Below are 21,787 nucleotides of genomic sequence, written 5' to 3' on the forward strand. Positions count from 1 at the left end.
ACTCCCAGCATTTGGCCGAATCCAGTGGACGCTGCCTTGTGCCCCTCTGACTTGAATGCTCACGGCGTTCCTGTCTGTGGGCACAGCTCCTCCTCGACACGCTCCCTGCTCTTGATTCTGAAACATCCCCTGCCCCTGGCTTCCTTCCTGCCCCTCTGGCTGCTGATGACCTGGAGCCCTGCAGTGTCCTCTGTCCGACCCCTGGGCTGGCTTGTAGAACTTCTTCTCTTTTCTCTCCACAGACTCCCCTTATATAGTCTCGTCCACCTCCATGAACTTAAGCACAATCAATAGTCTGGTGACTAATAAATGTATTACCTCCAGCCCAGCTTGCTCACTGTGTCACTTATCCAACTCTCCTCACTATCTCCCGTCTGTATCTCACAGGCATCTCCAGTTTTTGCATGTCCAAAAAGGAAGTCCTGATCTTCCTCCCCCATCTCCCTCCTCTGTGTAGATGGACAGCTATCTGGGAGACCGCTTGATGCCTCCCTTTCCCTCACTTGCCACTTTCAGTCTATCTGCAAATCTTATGAATGCTACCTCCAAAATACATTTGGAATCCATCCCATCTCTCTGTCTTTACTACCACCACCCTGTTGCAGGCCGCCCTCATCTCCTGCCTGAAACACTGCAACACCTTCCTAAAGATCTTCCTGCTTCCTCCAACGCTCCCCTCACCGCTGCCTCGCCACAGCACAGTCAGAGCAGAGACAGTGGTCTGAAATGTAAACTATATCCTGTCATTCCCTTATCTAAAAAATCTCAATAACTTTCCATTAAACTTTGAATAGGATATGAAAAACTGGTTTGCCCTCAGCCAACTTCATCGTGTACCCCTGTCCTCCTTCCTTACTAGGCTGCTGCCACAATGGCTTCCTTCTGATTGCTGGAACTCAGTAAGCTCTACCTGCCTCAGGGCCTTTGTACATGCTGTTCCATCTTCCTAGAATGTCCTTCCTCTGGCTGGCTCCTTTTTATTTCTTATATCTAAACACTGACCTAACTGAATAGGTCTTGCCTCTTATTTCCTATCTCAGCCTCTTGTTTGTTTTCTTCTCACACTTCACATTTTATATTACTTGTTTACATCTCCATCTCCTCCATTCAACTCTAAACTCCCTGAGTTCAGAAGCTTTGTATCTGTTTTACTCACAGATGAACCCAGCACCTGGCACAGAGCCTAGCAAATATTCAGCGTGTCATACGTGTGTGTTGAATGAAGGTGTGGGAAGAGTCAACCTCCGCTCCACCTTAACTGCTCTTGTTGAGGCCTTGGTGACTTCCATGTGGCCAGGCCACTGGACGGTGTTCTGTGCTCCTCTTACTCGAGTGCAGAATAGAGACAGGGGAGCGTCTTGGGCTCAGTTTACTGTCTGTTAACCTCGTCAGTACTTACCAACACATTTGGTTCACCACAATATCCCAGGAGACAGTGCAGCAGACGCTTCGTAAGTACTGTTGACCAAAGGAACCCTCAGCTCCAAAGGAAACAGGATGTGAAAAGACAGGGAGCCGGTGCTGTGACCAAGATGTCCAAAGAGAGAATACTTCTGGGGCAGAAATTTAAATAATGGCTTTCAACTTGCAGAAATGTTTATCACAGGCAATCATTTCCATTTGTATAATAAAAGAAAAAAATGTTTCATAGAACTTTTTGTATCTCATTTTTTTAATACAGGGAGAGTGAACTTCATAGTTTTAGTTGCTAAGTATAATCTGATATTTAGGAGTCTTTCTCTAAGAAAGAAAAATATTTTGCTTATAAGCCCAGTTCTACCTCTTTTGGGTAGATGGGGGTGAGTAGAAGCATCCTCCTCTTCCAACAGAGAACTCGAGGGCAGTTGAAAGTGGTTCACGTAAGTCAAGCAAGCAAGTAGGCTAAGGCCCCAACCCTGGCTGTCTCATTCCAAATCCTGCCCCCGTCAGAGTGGACACTGCGTGCTCATGAGAAACAAAAGAAGAATACATCTACCTCAACTCGACTTTGAGACAAAGATTTGATTCTTCTGAAGGACATTTAACCCTCAAGAATTAATGGGACGTGGAGCAGCCGGAGGCCTGCAACCCTTTGAAACTGTCAAATGACCTGGCATCCTAGGTGTTTGGCTGACCTGCTCTATAGAAGAAATCCAACCGTGTCTGCCACTTCTCACTCAGTGGAACTTGAGGCTCTCCACGCTCCCTGGTTCTGCATGACGTCTGGTTGGTGCCAAGAGGATTAGCTCAGCTCCACGCCTCTGGGGAAGGGATTCATTTTCCTGTTTAGGAAATATGATGTCAGGCAGAAAGAGGCGAATGAGCAAACTGGGTGGGGCCATGAGCAGGCCCGGTGAAATCCATCACATGGTGTCTTAGAATAAAGCTCAGTTCACAGTGGTCAATGACAGGGTGTGCCTTTGTGGGCTGGGAGCCACTGTGGCTTCAGCTGTCTGTTCAGCATTTAATATGTTTATCTTTCTGCTAAACACATTGTTGCTGAGTCCTCTCTATTAAACAGCCACCCTGTGTGAGGCCCCACGCTGTAAATCCGACACACAAACACAGGCCTTCTACCCTCCACCACCTTACATTCCACAAAGTCACAACAAATGCTTTCTCTTACTTCTTACTTTAGCGAACAAGGTCTCCAGGCCCTGAAAGAGGTTAACACTGTGTTCTTTTATTAGGCCAAGAACCACGAAGCAATAAAAGTAAAGGAAGAACTTCAAGTGGTCATTATGTTTTTAACATCATTTAGTGTTTTTGCTGCAAACTGAAAATGGAAAGTCAATTTACCCAAAAGTACCGTCAGCCTCCAAACCATCTGTATTTCATGTTAGACTATTATGCTGTCGCCAATGTCTAAACTGCTAAACTTTCTAAACTTTGGGCAGAAAAAAAAAGACCACATAACTTTGAAAAATAGAGAAACTCATGAAATGCTATCTGTTTGGCCTTCCATAGAAATTGTTCGCGCCATGACACATGTGATAAACCAAGGAATGGCGATGTACTGGGGAACCTCACGGTGGAGTGCTATGGAGATCATGGTAAATTCGTTTCTATTCTTAAATAGCCATTGAGTACCTATTGTTGTTTTTCAGATACCATGTGTAAATTTCAAGATCTTTTGCAAACTTTCCTCACAATCGATACCGCACTGGAATTCTATGATCTATTTCATCATTATGGAGATGTATGTGGGGGCTGGATCTCATCAGCTCAGAATACAACAGGGAAGGTGCAGGTCTCCAATAAGAATCATGTTTCAGCGTGTTCTTTGGTGGCAAGAGGTTAAAGTGAATTTCCCAGCCAATGAGATATATGAACAAAATATTTTAGTTTTCTTTTTAAAAACTGGATTAAATAACTATACTGTTTATAACATGCTAATGATACAGATTATTTTTATATATTAGTCTAAGTTTTATTTCTTTAGGAACCTAAATATAGTCAAACTACATTTTCTTTATAACAGTCTATAATTCACACTTTGACTAATTTGCTCTGGACTTGACTCAGTCAAAACCCTCCCAAAGAAGAATAATGATCTCCTGCATTTGGTGTTGCTCTTAGTGAAATTGATGGTCATAACTTTGCTTATTATTTGGCATCCTACATGTTTCTTGGTTTGTATTGATTTCACTAAAATGAAAATTTCTCATGCATATGAAACCCAGGGCAGCCTTATTTCTCATCAGTATAAATTCAGTTGCAATCTTATTTCTCCCTAGGAAGCCTATTCTGTAGCAAGACAGTTCAATATGATCCCACCCGTCTGTGAACAAGCTGAGTACCATCTTTTCCAGAGAGAGAAAGTGGAGGTTCAGCTCCCAGAGCTCTACCATAAAATAGGTAATCTTCACAATCAAATTTAACGATTATTTTTAACAATAGGAGGATCAGTGATCCGGGAAAAAATGTTATGAATCGCTTTCCTAAATGTCCCTAATTAACATATGGATTGTAAGAACTCTGCCTTCCAGAGACTGGAGAAGAATCATATGTGCCTCTGTGCAGTCTCCACTGATGAAAGCCGAGCAGAGCTGTAAATTGTGACTAGCGTGTAAACTGTACTCAGTAGGTGTTCAAAAAATGCATATAGAATGAAGGGAAGAAACAGTGAATAAACTCATTTTTCCTAGGGTGCTTGCTCTAGCCAAAGCATGCATCTTTGAGTGGATTATGCTGCCTTTCCAAAAGATTATGGACATGTACATCTATGACTCCTACTCTGTGCCTAGAACTGAGTTAGACAGAAGGAATTCAAGATTGGCTGACAAGCCAGGCACCACATATGTGTGTAGGTAGACATAATGCTTTCAAAGAGAGGGAAGAAATAGATATACAACATACAAGAATTCTAGACATCAGAAAAACACAAACAAGCCACATTTTCAGGCTTATCTATCAAAACAGTTTCCAGAGAGAACTTTCTTCCTAAGAAATAGAGGTTCCCATGAGCAGGAAAATGCTGGGTAAGGGAAAAAAGGATTAAAAAAATTCAACAACAACAATAACAACTGTTATTACTGCTATCACCTATTGTGTTTACTGTGCAAGAGGCATTGCACTCCTGCTCTGGACAGGCACTATTTAGGAACGAAGTGGACGAGCGAAGCACTGAATTTCTGTGCGAGTAGAAGTGTCTGTCTCCAAGTGTAAAAAGAAACATGAATTTTGGACTTCAGAAATTATGGATAAGCCACATTTTCAGACTTATTTATATGGTCCACTCCCTATAACCAACAGTGCATGTTTAATTCATTTATAAAAATGAAGCACAATTTGTAAATGCCTAAATTTTAATGGAAAGATGTATGCTGGTATTAACTCATTTATCTGGCCAGGTTTTCCCATAACTAACCAAGTCCTGTTTAAACACCCCCACACTTTTGATCCCAGCTTACACAAGCAACTTTTTAAGTTTTTTTCTTCTATAGGAGTTGGAGCAATGACGTGGTCTCCCCTTGCCTGTGGAATCATCTCAGGAAAATATGGAAACGGGGTGCCTGAAAGTTCCAGGGCTTCGCTGAAGGTATTTCCCTCCACCTCTAGGAAAGTCAGGATGGGAGCGAGGGATGGGGAGAGGGGAGGAAGAAGATTGAACAGAACAGCTCTGCAGCAGCCTGTGGCTTTGGGGCTCAGCAGAGTGTGGCCTTGGCCCAGCTGGTGTCCTCTGGCAGGCTCCTGAACCCTCCAGAGGCCTCTACTCCTGGCCAGGTATCAGTCAGCCCTTCATAAGCCAATGGCACAGAGATTTCTCCTCGGGGTACTAGGGGGAAATGCCCAATGACCTGGTTGGACTTGTAGGGCTCAAATCCCTACACTATTATTTATTCTTATGTTAAAGAAGGCATTTCATGCCTTCTTTGAAGCTAACACAATTTAAAATCACTCTTTTATATAAAAGGATCTAATTTTACTTTTCTTGACAAAACAATATTTAAGCCATAGAGGTTTAATCCATATAGGGCAAACCAGTTGCAGCTGAGTACAGTTTGAGGTTGGTTGACGTTTTTTTACTGTGTGGGGTGGGGGGTGGGGAGGAGGGTTTGGGAAGCAGATGCAGAGCCAAGCTGCTGTCCCTGGGGCTCAAGGCCAGCATTCACAGGTATCAACTCCGGCCACTGAGTCCTCCGGTTAAATTCTTATCTGAAGCATAAAGATATTCCAGATCATTGACATAAAGTTACCTCCATCCAGAACAACTTGATGGTTAATTTATTGGAGGGTACTCCAAACATCTCTCCCTATTAATAACATGTCTGTTTTTAAAAACTTGAGAGAATGTGTAATAACATTAGAATCATAAATTACTCTGTGATGTCAAGGGAGGAAGAATATAGGCATTTTTAAAATTCAGGCAAGGGGCCGGCCCCGTGGCCTGTTGGTTAAGTTTGGCATACTCTACTTCAGTGGCCCAGGTTTGGATCCCGGGCATGGATCTACACTACTCGTCAGCGGCCATGCTGTGGAGGCGTCCCACATACGAAATAGAGGAAGACTGGCACAGATGTTGTGCTCAGGGACAATCTTCCTCAAGCAAAAAGAGGAAGATTGGCAACAGATGTTAGCTCAGGGCAAATATTCCTCAGCAAAAAATAAATAAAAATAAAATTCACACAAGCCAAGGGCCCCTAAGAGGAAGCAGAGGTCTGATGCAGCCTCTTGCCTCCATCAGCACAAAGTCAGCGGGAGGACGCTCAGGTTAGGCCCAAACCACGGACACTTGAATCAGTGTGGCTGGAACCACCTTGTGCTTCCCTAATCAGAACCTTCTCAAGACTCTAGGTCTATCACTTTCCTTTCTGCCTGTAACAGTTAATCTATTAGCTTGTTTGTTCTCTAAAATAATATAATATAAATGTCTCCTAAAACATGGTGACATGGTTCTGTTTCTAGTTTTGCATTATCACAAAACATAATCATCCTAAAATATGAAATATGGTTTTGCTTCTGAAAAATTGAAGATTATTCTGAACCAGGTCTAAATAAGTCAGCAAAGAAAAACTAAAAGCATCTTAGGGAAGCAGGTGTAAAAGGAGGGAGGCAGGAAGAGAGTGAAGAAGGAAGGGAAACACTGAACGTGCTGATTTCCCTGAGCACGGACTATGGGCCAGGCAGCCGGCGAAGTGTTTATATCGCTCCCTTGATCCTCACAAAGACAGATGGAAACAGATGGCTTGTAGTCAGTTGTAGGTAAGCATGTGCCTTACATTCTTTCAGAAACTTTCTGAAAAACTCAAAAAGTACTTCCATATGTGCCGAGATTTGTTCTTAGACTATCCTTATAAGAGGGTAAGCATTTTCCAGGTGCAGAAACTGAGCACAAAGCAATTAGATAACAATCCAAGAGCATAAACTCACAACAGAGAAAGTTGGTATTAAGACCTAGAACCTAGGTCTCCTGGCTCTCAATTTACCCCCCCATAGACATTTTTGTTTCCCTTCAAACCTAGGTTTTTAAAAGAGGAAGAAGCAGCTACACTGTGTTTGGAGTGTGTGGTTGGCTGACCTCCATCACTGTTTGGGAAAAGCTTACAAACGGCTGAAAAAGCTTTCACAAATGCACCAAAAAAGAAGAAAGGAAAAAGAAGGAGATATAAAATATTTGAAGGTGGTTAAGCCCAAAAGCAACTCAGAAAATATTTCTGTTGTTGACTTTTATAAAGTCAACTCACTGTCTATTGAAACATCCTTAACAATAGACATTAAGAGCTCTCAACATGTGAGACACAGCCAATTGTGAGCATACTTCTTTAGGGCCCTGCAGGCTCGCAGAGATTCCTAAATCGTCAGCCTCAGTGTTTTCCAGGCGAATATATGTGTACTTAGGAAAGCCACTTGAGCAGAGTAACCAAAGCAAAAACAAAGCAAATATCAGGGCAACTTTAAGAGGGAATGAGGATGCTAACAGTAAAAAAAAAAAAAAAAAATTTAAAGGTAAAGAGCTAGGCAAGTACATAGATGACTAAGTTGGCAGCTTTCACCTCCCCCAAAATAAAATAAATGATTGGTGTTTCTTGGCTGTTTAAGTTATACCAATAAAATAAAGATGCTAATATTTTGTGTCTGTTGTAAATATTGAACTGTATTTGAAGGACAAATTAACCCAATGTGGAAGATACCTATCTTGTAGAAAGTAATATTACCCAGGGGGTTTTCTGGGAGGTTGCATCTGGCCCACCATAGTAATGATGACTTCTAAGTCAGTGTCCGCAGCTCTGACTTCACGGCTGAGCTAAACACCACTACTTCCTCGTGTCTATTAGACATCTCCCAGTGGCTGTCCCGTGGGTACCAGTCACGCCTAACGGAATCCATCCTCACGCCCCAGAACCTGCCCTTCCTTCTTGGTTAACGTTCTTCCACCTGTCCATCTGGTCATCCCAGTCAGCAGCCAAGGCGTTACCCCAGACTACCTCATCTCCTCCTTCACTCTTGTCCAGCAGGGCCCCACCTCCTCCAGTCCACACCCTGACCCTCTGTGTTTCCTCCCCTGCACAGCCCTTGTTCAGATCTTCATCATTTCTTACCTGGTTTGCTGCAGGAACCTCCCATTTGGACTCTGATTTTTTTTCCCCTTTTCTCAACTACCCACCACTGTGATCAATTATCTTTCTAAGAGATTAATCTGACCATATCATAACCCTGCTTCAAATCCTTTAATGACTTCCCAATCACTGCGTGTAGGACAAAACCCAAACCCCACAGAAAAGCATCCAAGGAAATACCCTGGGGATCTAAGTTGAGCCCACTTTTCCGTTCTTGTTTCTCCCCATATCATATTACTTCATTTTCTGCTCAAATGCACTGTACTCTCTTTTGCCTCCCAGAAATGCCCTTCTTTTCATTCTGCTGTAGAGGCTCTCCTCATCTCTAAAGACGACAAACCTTGGTTGTCTTCACCTCTGTAAAGCCTGTTCTCACTTTATAAAACTGAGTTATTTGCACCGTCCTCTATTATTCCATAACCACTTCTTACAGAGTCTTAGAATTCTCTAGTTGCAAGCAATAGAATTTAATTCAAACTAATTTAATCAAAGAAGGGGGACACATAAGCCCTCCTTGGGAAGGATGGAGTGTAGATGTCCTCAAGGGTGACTCCATCCATAGAGTTGCACACTGTCAGGAGTCTCCATCTCCCTACTTCTCTCTGCACGTAGGTGTCATTTTCTTCTACTGCAAATGGGTCTCTCCATGAGTCCAGGAGCGGGAAAGCTGGTGATTGCAGACTTAGATCCTCAAAAGCATATAACCTGAGAGAAAATCAGGTTATCAGCTGCAGTCCAGAGAATATGGGCCAAGCCTGGGTCATGTGCCAACCTGTTAGACTAATGACGGTGGCCAAAAGGACAAGGCGCTGTGGTGAGCTCACGCCATGCGCTCGCATTCGTAGAAGGAGGCAGTACAAATACGGCTTCTGAGGACATCACTGGGGGGCACCCCAGCTACAAGACCCGTCTCGCATTACCAGGCGATGTGTGAAGGCCTCTAGAACAGAAACTGAAACTTACTCATGAACTGATCACAGAGCCCGGGACATAACAGGTACTCAGTAAATGTCTGTTTAATGAATGCAATGAGCTGTAACAGAAGATCAGCAAAGTCTGATCAAGAGACAGGTGTGGGGGCCGGCTCCGTGGCTTAGCGGTTGAGTGCGCGCGCTCTGATGCTGGCGGCCCGGGTTCGGATCCCGGGCGCGCACCGAGGCACCACTTCTCCGTCCAACGCGAGGCCGAGTCCCACGTACAGCAACTAGAAGGATGTGAACCTATGACATACAACTATCTACTGGGGCTTTGGGGGGAAAAAAATGAATAAATAAAATCTTTAAAAAAAAAAAAAAGAGACAGGTGTGTAGCTTTTAAATAGAGATTTTAAATACAAACGAAAAGTGCAATAAAATTTATTGGCAGCCCTTCCCTGTTGTTAGCAAAATACCTTATAGAAAAATCATAAAGCTATGTACCCCTCTGTCACAGGAAAATAGGAAACATGCAAACCTAGGGAAGTCAAAGTCGGGGGAGAGGGCAGTGCAAGTACTCCAGGGGTTCACATGAAGAAGCTAAGAGTATTGCACATTATAGTGTAATTTCAGAAGGAAATTTTTTAGCTCCAGCATTTTACCCAGAGATTTCAACCATAGTAGTGAAGATTTTGCTGTTCTTTTGAGCCAAAGACTTTGGTGTTTAAATAGAAATAGTGAATGATCTTGGATGTTAAATTATTTTAGACAAGGTCCAGAGATGAATGGAACTGATTCTGTCCATGGCTTTCTAGTGGCTGCCTGAGTTCCAATCCAGGACTAAGAGCCAACTGGGGGCCTAGGGGCCAGTCTCGTAGACTGTTTCCACACCAGTATCATTACCTGTAAAACAGAGTCACAGCGATAATGGTCATAGCATTGGAAGATGGCAAAGAAATGGGCTTTAGGAAAATTTTGCGCGTTTCATGACTAATACGTATAAAAGTAATAGCCACTAATCTGTGAAGAAAAGCTCATTCAGTTGTTCATTTGGCAAATATTTACTGAGCAGCTACTTGGTGTTGGGCTCTGTGCTGAGTGCTGAGGATATGGGATACGGGATAAATGGGACAGTCTCGACCCTCGAGGAGTAACTCAGGGGCTCATTAGAGAGACAGACACGTGAGGGGGTGAATTATGAAACAATGTGGAATCCACACGCACTGTGGAGTCATGTGGGACAGCCAGCAGAATCATATTGCATTAAGGAGGGAGTGTCCATGCTCAATCTGAGAAATTGAAGGCATTTATTTTTACCCTGTGGAAACCCGGGTTCTCAGATTCCTTTCTCACCCTATATTGGCTGAGCCCCTCCTCTGTGCCAACCACTGTGTGAGGACTGGAGAAGTTGAGATAAACAAGAAGCCATCCCTGCCTTCCACTTAGTTAGAAAGAACGATCACCATGTAATCATACCAGCACAGTGCAATGGGGTAAGCAATATAAGAGGGTTGGAAGAGGAAATGTCACCTTTGGATTCATGGATTACTGCCCACGGTCAACAAGCTGGGTTTATTTTTATGCACAACCACACCCACCACCAATTTTCTTACAAAAGACATTGGTTCACTTCCACATTTAATTAATATTTTAATTAAGCCTCATCTCTTCCCTAAGCTAACATTTTCCCACTTGTAAAGCAGTTAAAGCTATTTATTTCCAAAATAATTTTGTTTCCTTTGGTACAAGGAAAGCAGTATAAACACTATGCATCTACTTTTTAAAAACTCAAAGCTGTTTATGTTTTCCAATAATCAATGCAACAATGAGATTTACAGTGTTGAGGGTGGGGAGAGAGGGAATCAGTAAGCAGAATGTTTGATGTTTATGACTTTTAGAAGTCTGCTTCTCAATACAGTGTGCATTGTGCGTGTGTGTGTGATACACACACACACGTATAACTTGTAACCTAGTCCTAAGAATAAAAAGGCACTGCACATAATAAGATTTCAAAAATGGAGTTCCACAAGATCAATAAATAAATCAACCATTCTTTATGTGTGTAGTATAGATCAAAACTTCAGGAACTCTCCTAGCTATAATAAAAAGCAATTGTTCACAAAGCATGTGGCTATTGGTTTTCAACCTCTTTTTCTTTTTCGTTTGAATGACATTCAGAGATACTGGTAGGTGGTGAACATGATGTAATCTATGCAGAAATAGAAGTACAATGATGTACACCTGAAATTTTTACAATGTTATAAACCAATGTTACTGCAATAAACAAAAAATTTAAAAAAAAAAAAAAAAAAAAAGAGATACTGGTGCCCTGAAAGATGATGTGAAACTAAAGTGAGGGTTGGTGATGTTTTTCCCATTGAGGACAATAAAAGTAAGTCCAGGGCTCTCTGACGGACCTAACCCGCTGGTCTGGCCAGGGAAGGCTGCTGGGCCCCCATCACAGTGCTCATTGTTCACAACTGCCCACCTCAGCACCGCTGGCACCCTTCCTCCTGGAAGAAGCTGAGGTTTCCCAGAGCCGAGGCTGGGAAACTCTTGGCCATCTCCCTAAGCAGACTCTCAAGTGAGGAGCCAGACCATAAGCCTTTGAGATCTGGGACGCAAACTGAACTGGGGCAGCTCGACCTTTCTTTCTCCCATCTGCAAAATCATTCCAAAAATTGTAATAAAACATAATTTGGTTACCCTTTTCTTTGGAATTACTGTCTTAGACTGATGAAAAAAATACTTAAGAAACAAAAGCCAGTAGCCTATTGAAATCATGTGGGTAGAGTGTCCACTGCCTTTGGGAAGGTAGAAGTCCGCGGTGGCAATTCTGTTGCCAATCCAAACAGGGAAAGTCCACCCTGCCACAGAGTGGGATGGTTTTTATTATTTTCACTAAAACAGACTAACAGATTCTTACTAATATTCTTTTCCTTTGGGTGTTGCTGCTTAGTGCTAGCTTTGTACGGAAGAGTCTATTGTTCCTCATTTCATAGTAAGAGCAGAACCTTCTGGAAAGTAAGGCATTGAGAAGTTCTAAAAGATTTTTCTTATATTTATGAAATGAGGCTCACTTTATAGTCTACAGATCAGAGTCAGTCTCGTCATAGGTTTTCAAGAATAGTTTCCCATTTTGAGTTTTCTCACCTTTTTAAGTTTCAATCATTATACAAAAGGTAATACACACTTGGGAAAGTCTTTCTCCACTTTAAAATTTAAAAATGTACTTGATACTGTTCAGTTATACCATCCATGTCTGCTTCTAGGAAGGAGCTAAGAAAGCTAACAATAAAGCCTCATTGTAAGAATACGAGTCTAGGAGTGAATTGAAGGCAAGAGGGAGCAAGATAGTTATTAATGAGAATGTAAGATAATGACTTCGAGCAGAAAGCTTGGCACCCAGCTTTCTTGACAAAAAGAAAACATAATAGACTGTGGTGAAATGTAAATGCTTTTTTTTCTTGCTGCATTCCAAAATTTGCTATCGCAGTAAGAAACATCATATCCTCCACTTAGCAGACTGGATATAATTGATTATATGTCAGGATTTTAACAAGTCGTGCATGTTGATGGATTTGAATGGTGAATATTAGTCAAACTCAATCCGTTTTGAACTAATAAACAAGGAGCAAGACCATGGGGAATATTTCTTTGCATGAAGGTATAGGCGTCCATGTCACCAGGACACATAAAGGCAAAGTCAAGCAGATTCAGGAATTCACCATAAGGTTCTTCTATTTTATTGAATTAACAATCGCTGACATCAAATCCTTACCAGACATTAACATTGAAATGTTCTTCTTATTCCTAGTGCTACCAGTGGTTGAAGGAAAGAATTATAAGTGAAGAAGGGAGAAAACAGCAAAACAAGTTAAAAGACCTTTCCCCGATTGCCGAGCGTCTGGGGTGCACGCTACCTCAGCTGGCCGTTGGTGAGAAAGTTATTGGGGGCGGGGAGTTGGGGGGCTGTGCTCTGGTGGGTGACAGAGAAGATTGTTGACCCACATCATTTTATCATGATAAAATATTGTGGGGGCAGACTGAAGCATAAACCCCTGGCAGATACTATCTAAAATGAGGTTTTCAGAGTTCCCCAGAATTTTCTACGAGCTAAAACACTTTTTTTCACTTCCTTCCTCTGTCCCTGTAACACAGTTTAAACAAGAACACGTCAGTGAAACTGCACATATCCTTACAGTGTCAGGAGCGAGTGGCCCCTGAACCGTGCAGTGACACCCATTTCTTCCGGCTCAGTTTTCCACCCCTGTGGAAGCTCAGGCAGGGCTAGACAGAGGCCCCCGTGGAAAGCCTATCCTCGAGGGGCAGCTCCACCCTGAAGCTTCCTGAGGGCCGTGGAAACTGCTCTTCTAACACCATGGCGTCGAGGAAAGGTCATAGTCACTGGTAACAACTGAGAACCACACGCACCAGCAGAGTCCAATAGAAATCTAATGTGAACCACATATTTAATTTTAAATTTTCTAGTGGCCAATTTACAAAAGTAAAAAGAAAATAGGTGAAATTAATTTGATAATGGATTTTATTTAAGCCAATATAGCCAAAATATTATCAATTTAACATGCAATAAATATAAAAAGTTACTGAGATATTTTACAGTCTTTTTTTCTTATTAAGTCTTCAAAATCCAGGATGTATTTTATACCTACAGCACATCTGAATTCAGGCTACACACCTCACGCGTTCAACAGCCACTCATGTGGCCAGTGGTTAGCTCTTGGACAGAAAGCATTCAGACTTGGTGCCCTTGCTGGGGGATATCTGCCAGGCTCTGTGATAAGCACTCTATCCATTGTCTTGTCTCCTTAATCGTCAGAACCATCCTATGAGTTGTATAATTCTACTAGCCCTAACTTGCAGAGGGTAATGGAGGATTTGCGGTCATTATCTTCACTTTACAAACGAAGAAACTGAGGATAGAAGAATTCATGTGGTAGCTATGAGAAAAGAATAAAATGGGTGTAGAGTCTAGAAAAAATTCCTAGGGGTTAAGAAATAGCAGGTATTGGGACAAATCAGATACAGTGACCCAATGAAATAAAAAGCTCAAAACAGGTTCTAGGCAAATAAAATAATAAGAGACTATTTGTTAATGCTTGACCCTCCTGAGGTTGGAAGGCAGGAAAATGGTGGTTGCAGTTAACAGTCATAGAAAGATGGAAATGGAAGGTGGTTTTTGGGGGGAATACCATCTACCTAAGTACACGTATGACTGTTGCTTTAATCCTTTCTTCCAAAAAACAAAACATCAAAGAGTATCTTGAATGTGATTAGTTAGCATCCCTACAGCTTTAAGGAGCACAGTAAAAAGTATTAGCTGTTTGACCATCAGCAAGTTATTTAACCTGATATCAATTTCTCATTGTGAAATGGGTATAATACATATCTTACAAACTTGTTAATTAAAAGGACATTATAAATGTGAAGCGAAGAGGAGGTGCTCAGTACGTGGTAAGGATGATGATGAGGATGAGGATGTTTTTGCAAAGAAATAGATGCCCCAGACCTGAGGCTCTGTCCACTCCCAGCCGTGGCACGTGGTCAGATAACAGGTACGAAGAGAAATACCTCTTCTTGAAATGCAGTCATGAGTGTGGTTTCTAGGTGGTAATGTGAAAGTGAGTATTGAATTTACCTGTGAACGAGATAGAAGAACATTGTCTTTCTAAAGAGGAAATCTTGACAAGATTTAGACTTTCACTGGATGTTAGATATACATGAAAGACCCTTTTTACAGAGTCTGAGTTTAAATTAAAACATGCTGTATCTCCTTTTCCTCCCTCTGTGCCCCCAGAGTCTTTCTTGTCATTTTTTTTCCTCTCTTTATAAATAAGTAGTTTTGTTTTTAACCACAGAACTCTCAAACCAAGAGGTAAATTATTTCCGGGCATATTACCTTTGATCTGCTAGAAGCGTGTGGGGGAGGGGAGAGTCTCTAACAGGAAGCAAACTCCTTGAACCCAGCTGTGGGCCAGCTCCCGAGTCACACCCTGCACGGGAGCCAGCGTTCACATCTTGCTCATAAAGAGGCACTGTGGACCTGCCCGCTGGTCACGCCTGGTTAGATGCTAATTATGCAGAATCACCTGCATGTGTTACCTGTGGCGTTGGCCAGCTCTGCCCAGTGGGTTCTCCTACCTCCGCAGCCCACAGCGGGAATCAGCTGCTGCTGACATCAGGTCATTTATGAGCAATAATTTTCCCAGTGCCTGCTTTGCCCTCAGAACTTTCACTATGCCAAGAAGAGTTCTAAGTGTGAAGCAGAAAATAACGCAGCCCCCCCAAAAAGCCCTGAATCACTTGGCTTATTGCCTTTATAGAGCATTATTTTGCCCGTGTGGAAAGATTCAGTGATTGCCTTAAAAGGCCTGAGCACAGTAACAGCTTCAGAGTACCAGCTGACAGCAGGGCCTGAGCAAGTGGGGCAGAAGAGGTGCCTGGGGACATCTGTCAATCACTCATGCTTTGTTCATTCAACAAACAGTTAATAAGCATCTACTATGTGCAGGTACTGAGCTGGGTGGAGAGCATCCAATTGCAAATAACACACATCCCACAGCCTGGTGAGCAAGTCAAAAAAATAAACAGGTACTTTTAATACGGTCTTGTAGTAAAATAATTGAGAAGGGCATAGGGGACAGAGTCTCAGGTCTGGGGTGTCTAATTCTTGGCCTGTGGGACACCTAGTGGGGACAGCCTGCAGACACTGCATCTATGTGCCTATAGAAACATCTAGTTCCAGGCAGCTACAAACAGTAGTCTCCTGTAGCCACAGGAGATTCCTGGGAACCGTGGCTCTGGCATGGTAAGAAGGGGACAGGGAGGTGAGAAGTCAAGTGTGGGAGCTCCCAACGCAGCCTGGGACTCAGGAAGGACTTTGGGAGGAGGCAGGACCCATGAGGAATCTCAAATGATGAGTAAATATTAGTGAGGCAAAAGAAGGGGGGAGGCAAAGGACATTCCAGGCCAAGGGGACGACGGCTTGAGCCAAGGGTTGGAGGAGGAAAACAGCATGCCTTTGGGGAGGGAGAGGATTCACCAACAGTTCAGTGCTCCTGAAGCACAAAGTTCAAGGCAGGGAGGGATGAAGAGATCTGAAGCTGAGAGGCGGGCTCTCTGGTGAGGTGTGCTCTCTGGTTGAGAAGTGGGAGCCTCACGTTAAGGACACTGACTGCATCAGACACACAGTGAAGAACGTTAACCAGCTCAGCGACAGGATCAGGTTTGTATCTGGAGATACTGCTGCTGGACGTGTGAAAGCTGTGTGAGGAGGCGGGGCAATCCCAGCGAGAGGTCAAAAACCAGTTGTGCAGAAGAGAGATGGCGAGGGCCTGAGCGAGGGCAGCGGACAGCTGAACCGGAGCGGTGATTCTCACAGTGCGGTCCCTGCAGCCACACGATGGAACACTATTTGGCAATAAAAGAAATGATACACTGATACTCACTATAACATGGATGAACCTCACGAACATTATGCCAAGTGAAAGAAGTCAGACACAAAAGACTCATATTTATGATTCCATTTAGATGAAATGTCCAGAAATAATAAATCTACAGAGGCACAAAATAAGTTAGTGGTTTCCTATTTTAGCGGGGTTGGGCGTAGAAGTGGGATTAACTGTAAATGGCATGAAGGATCTTACTGGGATGATGGAAATGTTCTAAAACTGGATTTAAAATGGTGATGGTTGCACACTTGATAAATTATGAAAAGTTATTGAATTGTACACTCACAATGGGTCAATTTCACCTCAGTGAAGTTGTTAAGGAACAAGCTTGGTCCCTGGATGAGCAGCAGGGGCATCACCTGGGGCTTGTCAGGAACGCAGACTTGCTTTCTGAGTCACACCACCTACAGGTGGCGCCCGGGACACCGATGTTTCACAAGCCCTCAGGTGATTCTGACACATGCTAAAATTTGAGAACCACTGGATTAGAGAAATCTTTAGGAGGGATATCGACTAGACTTGGTAGTCAAAAGGGAATGTGGGATGAGAAAAGGACAGTCCCTAAGGATAACTCACAGGTTTCCGGATTGGGAGGCCAAGCTGCTGGTGATGCCACCAAATGAGAGTGGGAACAAGAGAGACGGGCTTAGGAGTGAGTAGCCAGAGGTTTGCAGTGCCTGTGGGACACCTAGCGGGGATGGCCAGCAGACACTGCATCTATGCGCCTATAGAAACATCTAGTTCCAGGCAGCTACAAACAGAAGTCTCCTGTAACCACAAGCAGGTTCCTGGGAACCGTGGCTTCCGGCGTAGTAAGAAGGGGACGGGGAGGTGAGAAAGGGGAGTCTGGGAGTCTCACCCCACCTTTGAGAAGTTTAAGAAAGGAAGACAGGTGGGGCAGTAGCTAGGCAGGTATGAAGGGTCAGAGGAGGCTTACTTTAGAATGGGAGAAATTTGAGTATGTTTTGTTCATAGAGAGAAAGAGGATAGTAAGAAATCAAAAATCCAGGAGACAAAAAAAAAAAAAAAAAGGATGAATCTAGCCCAAGAAAAGGCAACAGGAGCTGGAGGCAGGGCAGAGCGTGGCCTTGGACAGAAGCAGCATGGGCATCCTATGACACTGGAGGACGTGGCTGTGCACCGGCGGGGAAGTGAGGAATAGCTCACCAGTGGACTTAATTTCCTACACAAAGGAGGAGGCCGGGTCACCTGCTGAGAGCGGGGCAGGGGCTGAACAGAGGGTTTAGGGTGGAGGTTGCTAGAGAGGCAGAGGAAAGGGAGTGAGGGGCTCCAGGGCGGGTGAGAGCTCCGGCAGATGATCAACACAGGACACACCTCGTGTGGGGACGAAAGGGAGCTCCAGTGGGGGCTGACAGGGAGGGGGCGAGGAAGAGCCCAGACCCCGGGAGTCTGCTGGGGCTCCATGTAGCAGATGAGAGAAAAGGGAGAGCATGGATAAGATGGAAAGAGGAGACTCTGGGCCAGGCTCTGCGGGCGAGCATTGTCGGGGGTTCTCACAACAAGAACGCGTTCCTGGGGTGGTAGGTGGATTGCATGTCCCGGTCTGAGGCAAGGCCGCGTGTAGGAAGCACACAACCCTAAGCCCACAATTCAAATGCACCTTCTACCAAATCCTCTCCACAAGGGGTGCTGCTGAGGTGCGCAATCCTGGAGCGCACTGTTCATCCTCCTCCAAAGTTAGTAAGTCTTGGTTGCACTATGGGAGCTGTAGATGGTGTTTAGAAGCTAATGGATAATCCTCAGTGCTCTGACATCTGACCCAGTGTTCTCTCTTCCCAGCATGGTGCCTGAGAAACGAGGGCGTGAGTTCCGTGCTCCTGGGGTCATCCACTCCTGAACAGCTCATTGAAAACCTCGGCGCCATCCAGGCAAGTACTGCAGCCCTTGCCAACAAACTCCAGGGAATTTCATGGTGTCTTTGTCCCCAGGCAGTGTCCCATCTCTCCTGGCCTCTGTCCTTCATCGTGTCACAGCTTCCGAGTCGCATGAAAGCCCCTAATATGGGGCACAGTGTATTTTGAGCTACTCTTCCATCTGTTCCTAGATGGGGGGCAGAGGGAAGGGGGACAGAGACACAAGAAGCAACAGAATTTCAGAGTACAGGGATCCAGGGATGTCCTCCTCTTATTAACAGGCAATGCTCTCAAAGCTCATTTCTCAGGATGGTTTGTTTCTGTGGGTCAGTGTATTCCAAGACCCAAGCAATGTTACAGCTGGCACCTGGGCTCCCAGGCCTGACCATAAAAGCCTGCTTAATAACCTGCTTGAAATGTAATAGCTGTAGGACAATATTCATACATCATTTATTCATTTGTTCCTTCCACAAATGTTTACTACCAACCCACAGTGTGCCAAGCCCCTCCTTTCTGCCCCCATAGCATCCTGTAACCCTCCTCCTCACAGCACTTAGGATACTGACTATAGCTGCCTGTCTCCCCTGCTGGACTTGAAGCTCCCTGAGCTCAGAGACTTGTGTCTTTCTTGCTTCTCCACTGACTTTCCAGTTCCTAGCATACTATATGGCCCTTATTCAACACTCAAGAAATACATGTTGAATGAATGAATGTTTGCCACGTTTCAAGAGCAGCAGGCTCAAAATTCTATTTTGGACTTCCAGAGTCACAAATTTCCTAGCAGCAAATTCAGAAGGGCCCATCCCCACTCGCTCCCCTGCGTGGATGCCAGAGGCCCAAGCACTGGATGGAGCCTGGAGGGCAGTAGGAGGGGAAGTGGGCGAGAGGTGTTCCTGGGAGTTCTATCTGAGGAGAGGGTTGGGGCTGGCGGCTGCTGTGACCAGCCCCTCCCCCAAAGCTGCATCGCAGTCCTGAGCCTGCCCACTCGCAGCCCCACTGAGGGCCTGCCCACTCCTCTTGCCACAGCCATCACCTGCCCAACAGGTAAGGGGTCTGTTTCCCTCTAGCTCACCGGGGGCACAGAAAGCCTCACAGCTGCTCCCGTCCACCTGTCCCTGAAACAAGCGCTGAGCCCTGTTACCTCTCCCAAAAGGAAGCAGATGGAGGTGGGGACAAACTTGATTAAACTTAAAATATTTAAAAACCTTTTCGAAGAGTAGCTCAGAATATGCTGGGGTTAATAAACGGGGCCGACCTCCTTCCCCACTGCCACCTTTCTTAGGGCTGTGCAGCAGGGTCATCGTCTCTGCCTCTCTGCTTCCAGAACCCCTCCCAGCTGCACAGCTCCTCCTGATTCTGCATGGGGAATGCTCCCTCTTGGGAAAGCCACCCCCACCTTCTTTTCACTTATGCTCTGGGAAAGACAAAGGCCACACAAGGAGGAGGAGGAAATAGGGGAACAGGCTGTACACAAAAGAAGTGAAATTCAATCCAATGACTTCAACTCGACTAATATTTATTGAGCACTTATTCTGTCTGGGACCGCTAGGCAGAGGGAGTACCGAGATAAGAACACGACCTGCCCCAAGAGCATAGGGGCTGGCTGAGAGCGAGCGAATTAGGAAATCTATCCCTCAGTTCATTCAGCAGATCTTTGAGAGCCTACTATGCACCAGGCACTGGGGACACCATAGGAAACAAGAAAGATGTCCAACCTTCAAGGAGCTTTCATTCCAGTGGGAGAGGCACATAATAAACAAACATAAAATAATTTCAAATTGTGAGAAGGGCTATTAAGTAAATAAAGAGGGTGTTGTAATAGAGACTAATTGAGAAACAGGTGGGGCTACTTTAGATTATGTCCTTGCCAAAGGCCCCTCTGGGATATGTGTATTTTGAAACCTAGAAGAAAAGAACATAGTACATGGAAAACCCAGGAAAGAGCATTCCAGACACAGGGGAGAGCAGTGCAAAGGCCCTGAGACGGGAAGGAACTTGGCTTTTTCCAGGAACTGCCAGCCTAAGGCTAATGTGGTGAGCGTGTGGTGAGCGAAAGGGCCAAGCGGATGCACGGAAGTGGAGAGGCAGGCGGGACAGATCTCCCAGGACACTAGAGGGGTCAGTCTCGTTCTACATGGAACCAATCCTTTGAGGGGTTTAAGAGGAGGAGGGACATGCTATTACTGGAATTTTTAAAGACTGCTCTGGCAATCTTTGTATGGAAAGTAGAATGAAGAAAGGCAAGGACCGTCGTCCAGGTGACAGGTGATGGTGGCCACGGAGGTGAAGTGGACAGATTCCAGAGGTTCTGTGGAAAGAGAGACATGACTTGCTGATGGCTTGGCAAGGAGAGGAAGGAACCGAGGCCTCCTATCATGCTAATTCAGAGAGATGCCTGCCATCCCAGGCGGAGGGAGTGCCGCCTGGGGATGTGAAGAGGTGCCTCCCGGGCTGCGGATACTCCAGGAAGCTGAGGCTGCATTTCAGAGGAAAACCCGTCAATCACCTTCCCAAAGCACTTCCTCTCTAGCAAGTCTCGGGCTGGTAGCAGGATGGGGCTTCCCCGCTCAAAGGGTGAGGGAAAAGGGCTGTTATCCACACGGGAGGCTGCTACCGTGGGGCCTACTATCCCTCCCCTTCCTACTCCCACCTGGGCCAGCCCAACACCCAAACCTCCGCCCTAGGCAAGCTGGGATTGGCCCCGGATGGTGAAAGCAGACTGGGTGGCTGGGGGCTCCCAGCAGCGGTGGGATTGGCAGCAGGTCAGAGAGCATTCAGTGCCAGCAGTTGTAAGGAAAGGAAATTTCTAATGGGCATGGGAAGGCAGCTGCAACAAGGGATGGAATGTGCCCGAGGTGTGCATAAACTGGAGGGGCATGTATAAATCAAAGCCAAAATAGATGGGAGAGACTGGGGAGGAGAAACCACAGCATCAGGCAGCCTACCATCACCGGCGCAGGTCCCCATCCTCCCCACTTCCAGCTAAAAACCGGATAGAATTGCCTCCACCCCACCAGCCTTAAAACCCCCCAAGACTCCCCATCACCTACTTCGTGAAGTCCAGGCTCCTCAGCAGTCAGGCCCTCCACATCCAGGGCTCAGCTTCCTCCCCGCTCCTCCCCCAGAATCCCAATCTCCAGCCACCATGAACCAGTCAGATCCCCAGAAGTAACAGTGGTCCTCTGCCTGCAAAGTGTCCCCCACCTCAGCCTGGCAAAATCCTGCTCCATCCCCAAGGTCCAGCTCAACAGTGACCCAAGCCTGAGAGGACTTCCTTAACACTTGCCAGCCCCAGCAACACTGGCCAGATGTCCCCTCACCCACCCATTATTCTAGTCAGTGTAACACCAAGGTTGCAAAACTGGTGGCCCATGGGATGTTTGTGTAATCTGTAGTAGATGAAAATGTTTTAAAATAGTTGCCAACATTAAAAAAATTGGGTGATTTCACATAAAATTCTGGATGTATGGCTTCTCTTGAAAATTGAG

General features: G+C 45.0%; 1 protein-coding gene across 1 annotated transcript in view; it reads left to right on the forward strand.

The window, feature by feature from the left end:
- The window catches only part of KCNAB1 (potassium voltage-gated channel subfamily A regulatory beta subunit 1), a 252,889-nt gene that overhangs the window by 227,392 nt on the left and 3,710 nt on the right, over nt 1-21,787 (forward strand). Inside the window, exons 9-13 of the mRNA XM_087440100.1 lie at nt 2,947-3,032; nt 3,717-3,837; nt 4,926-5,020; nt 12,771-12,891; nt 18,226-18,314. Coding sequence (XP_087296226.1) covers nt 2,947-3,032; nt 3,717-3,837; nt 4,926-5,020; nt 12,771-12,891; nt 18,226-18,314 — 512 coding nt within the window. The remainder of the gene's footprint in view (nt 1-2,946; nt 3,033-3,716; nt 3,838-4,925; nt 5,021-12,770; nt 12,892-18,225; nt 18,315-21,787) is intronic.

This window comes from Ceratotherium simum, chromosome 15, assembly GCF_057802395.1.
Source record: "Ceratotherium simum simum isolate JZ-2026a chromosome 15, ASM5780239v1, whole genome shotgun sequence".
Lineage (NCBI taxonomy): Eukaryota > Metazoa > Chordata > Mammalia > Perissodactyla > Rhinocerotidae > Ceratotherium > Ceratotherium simum.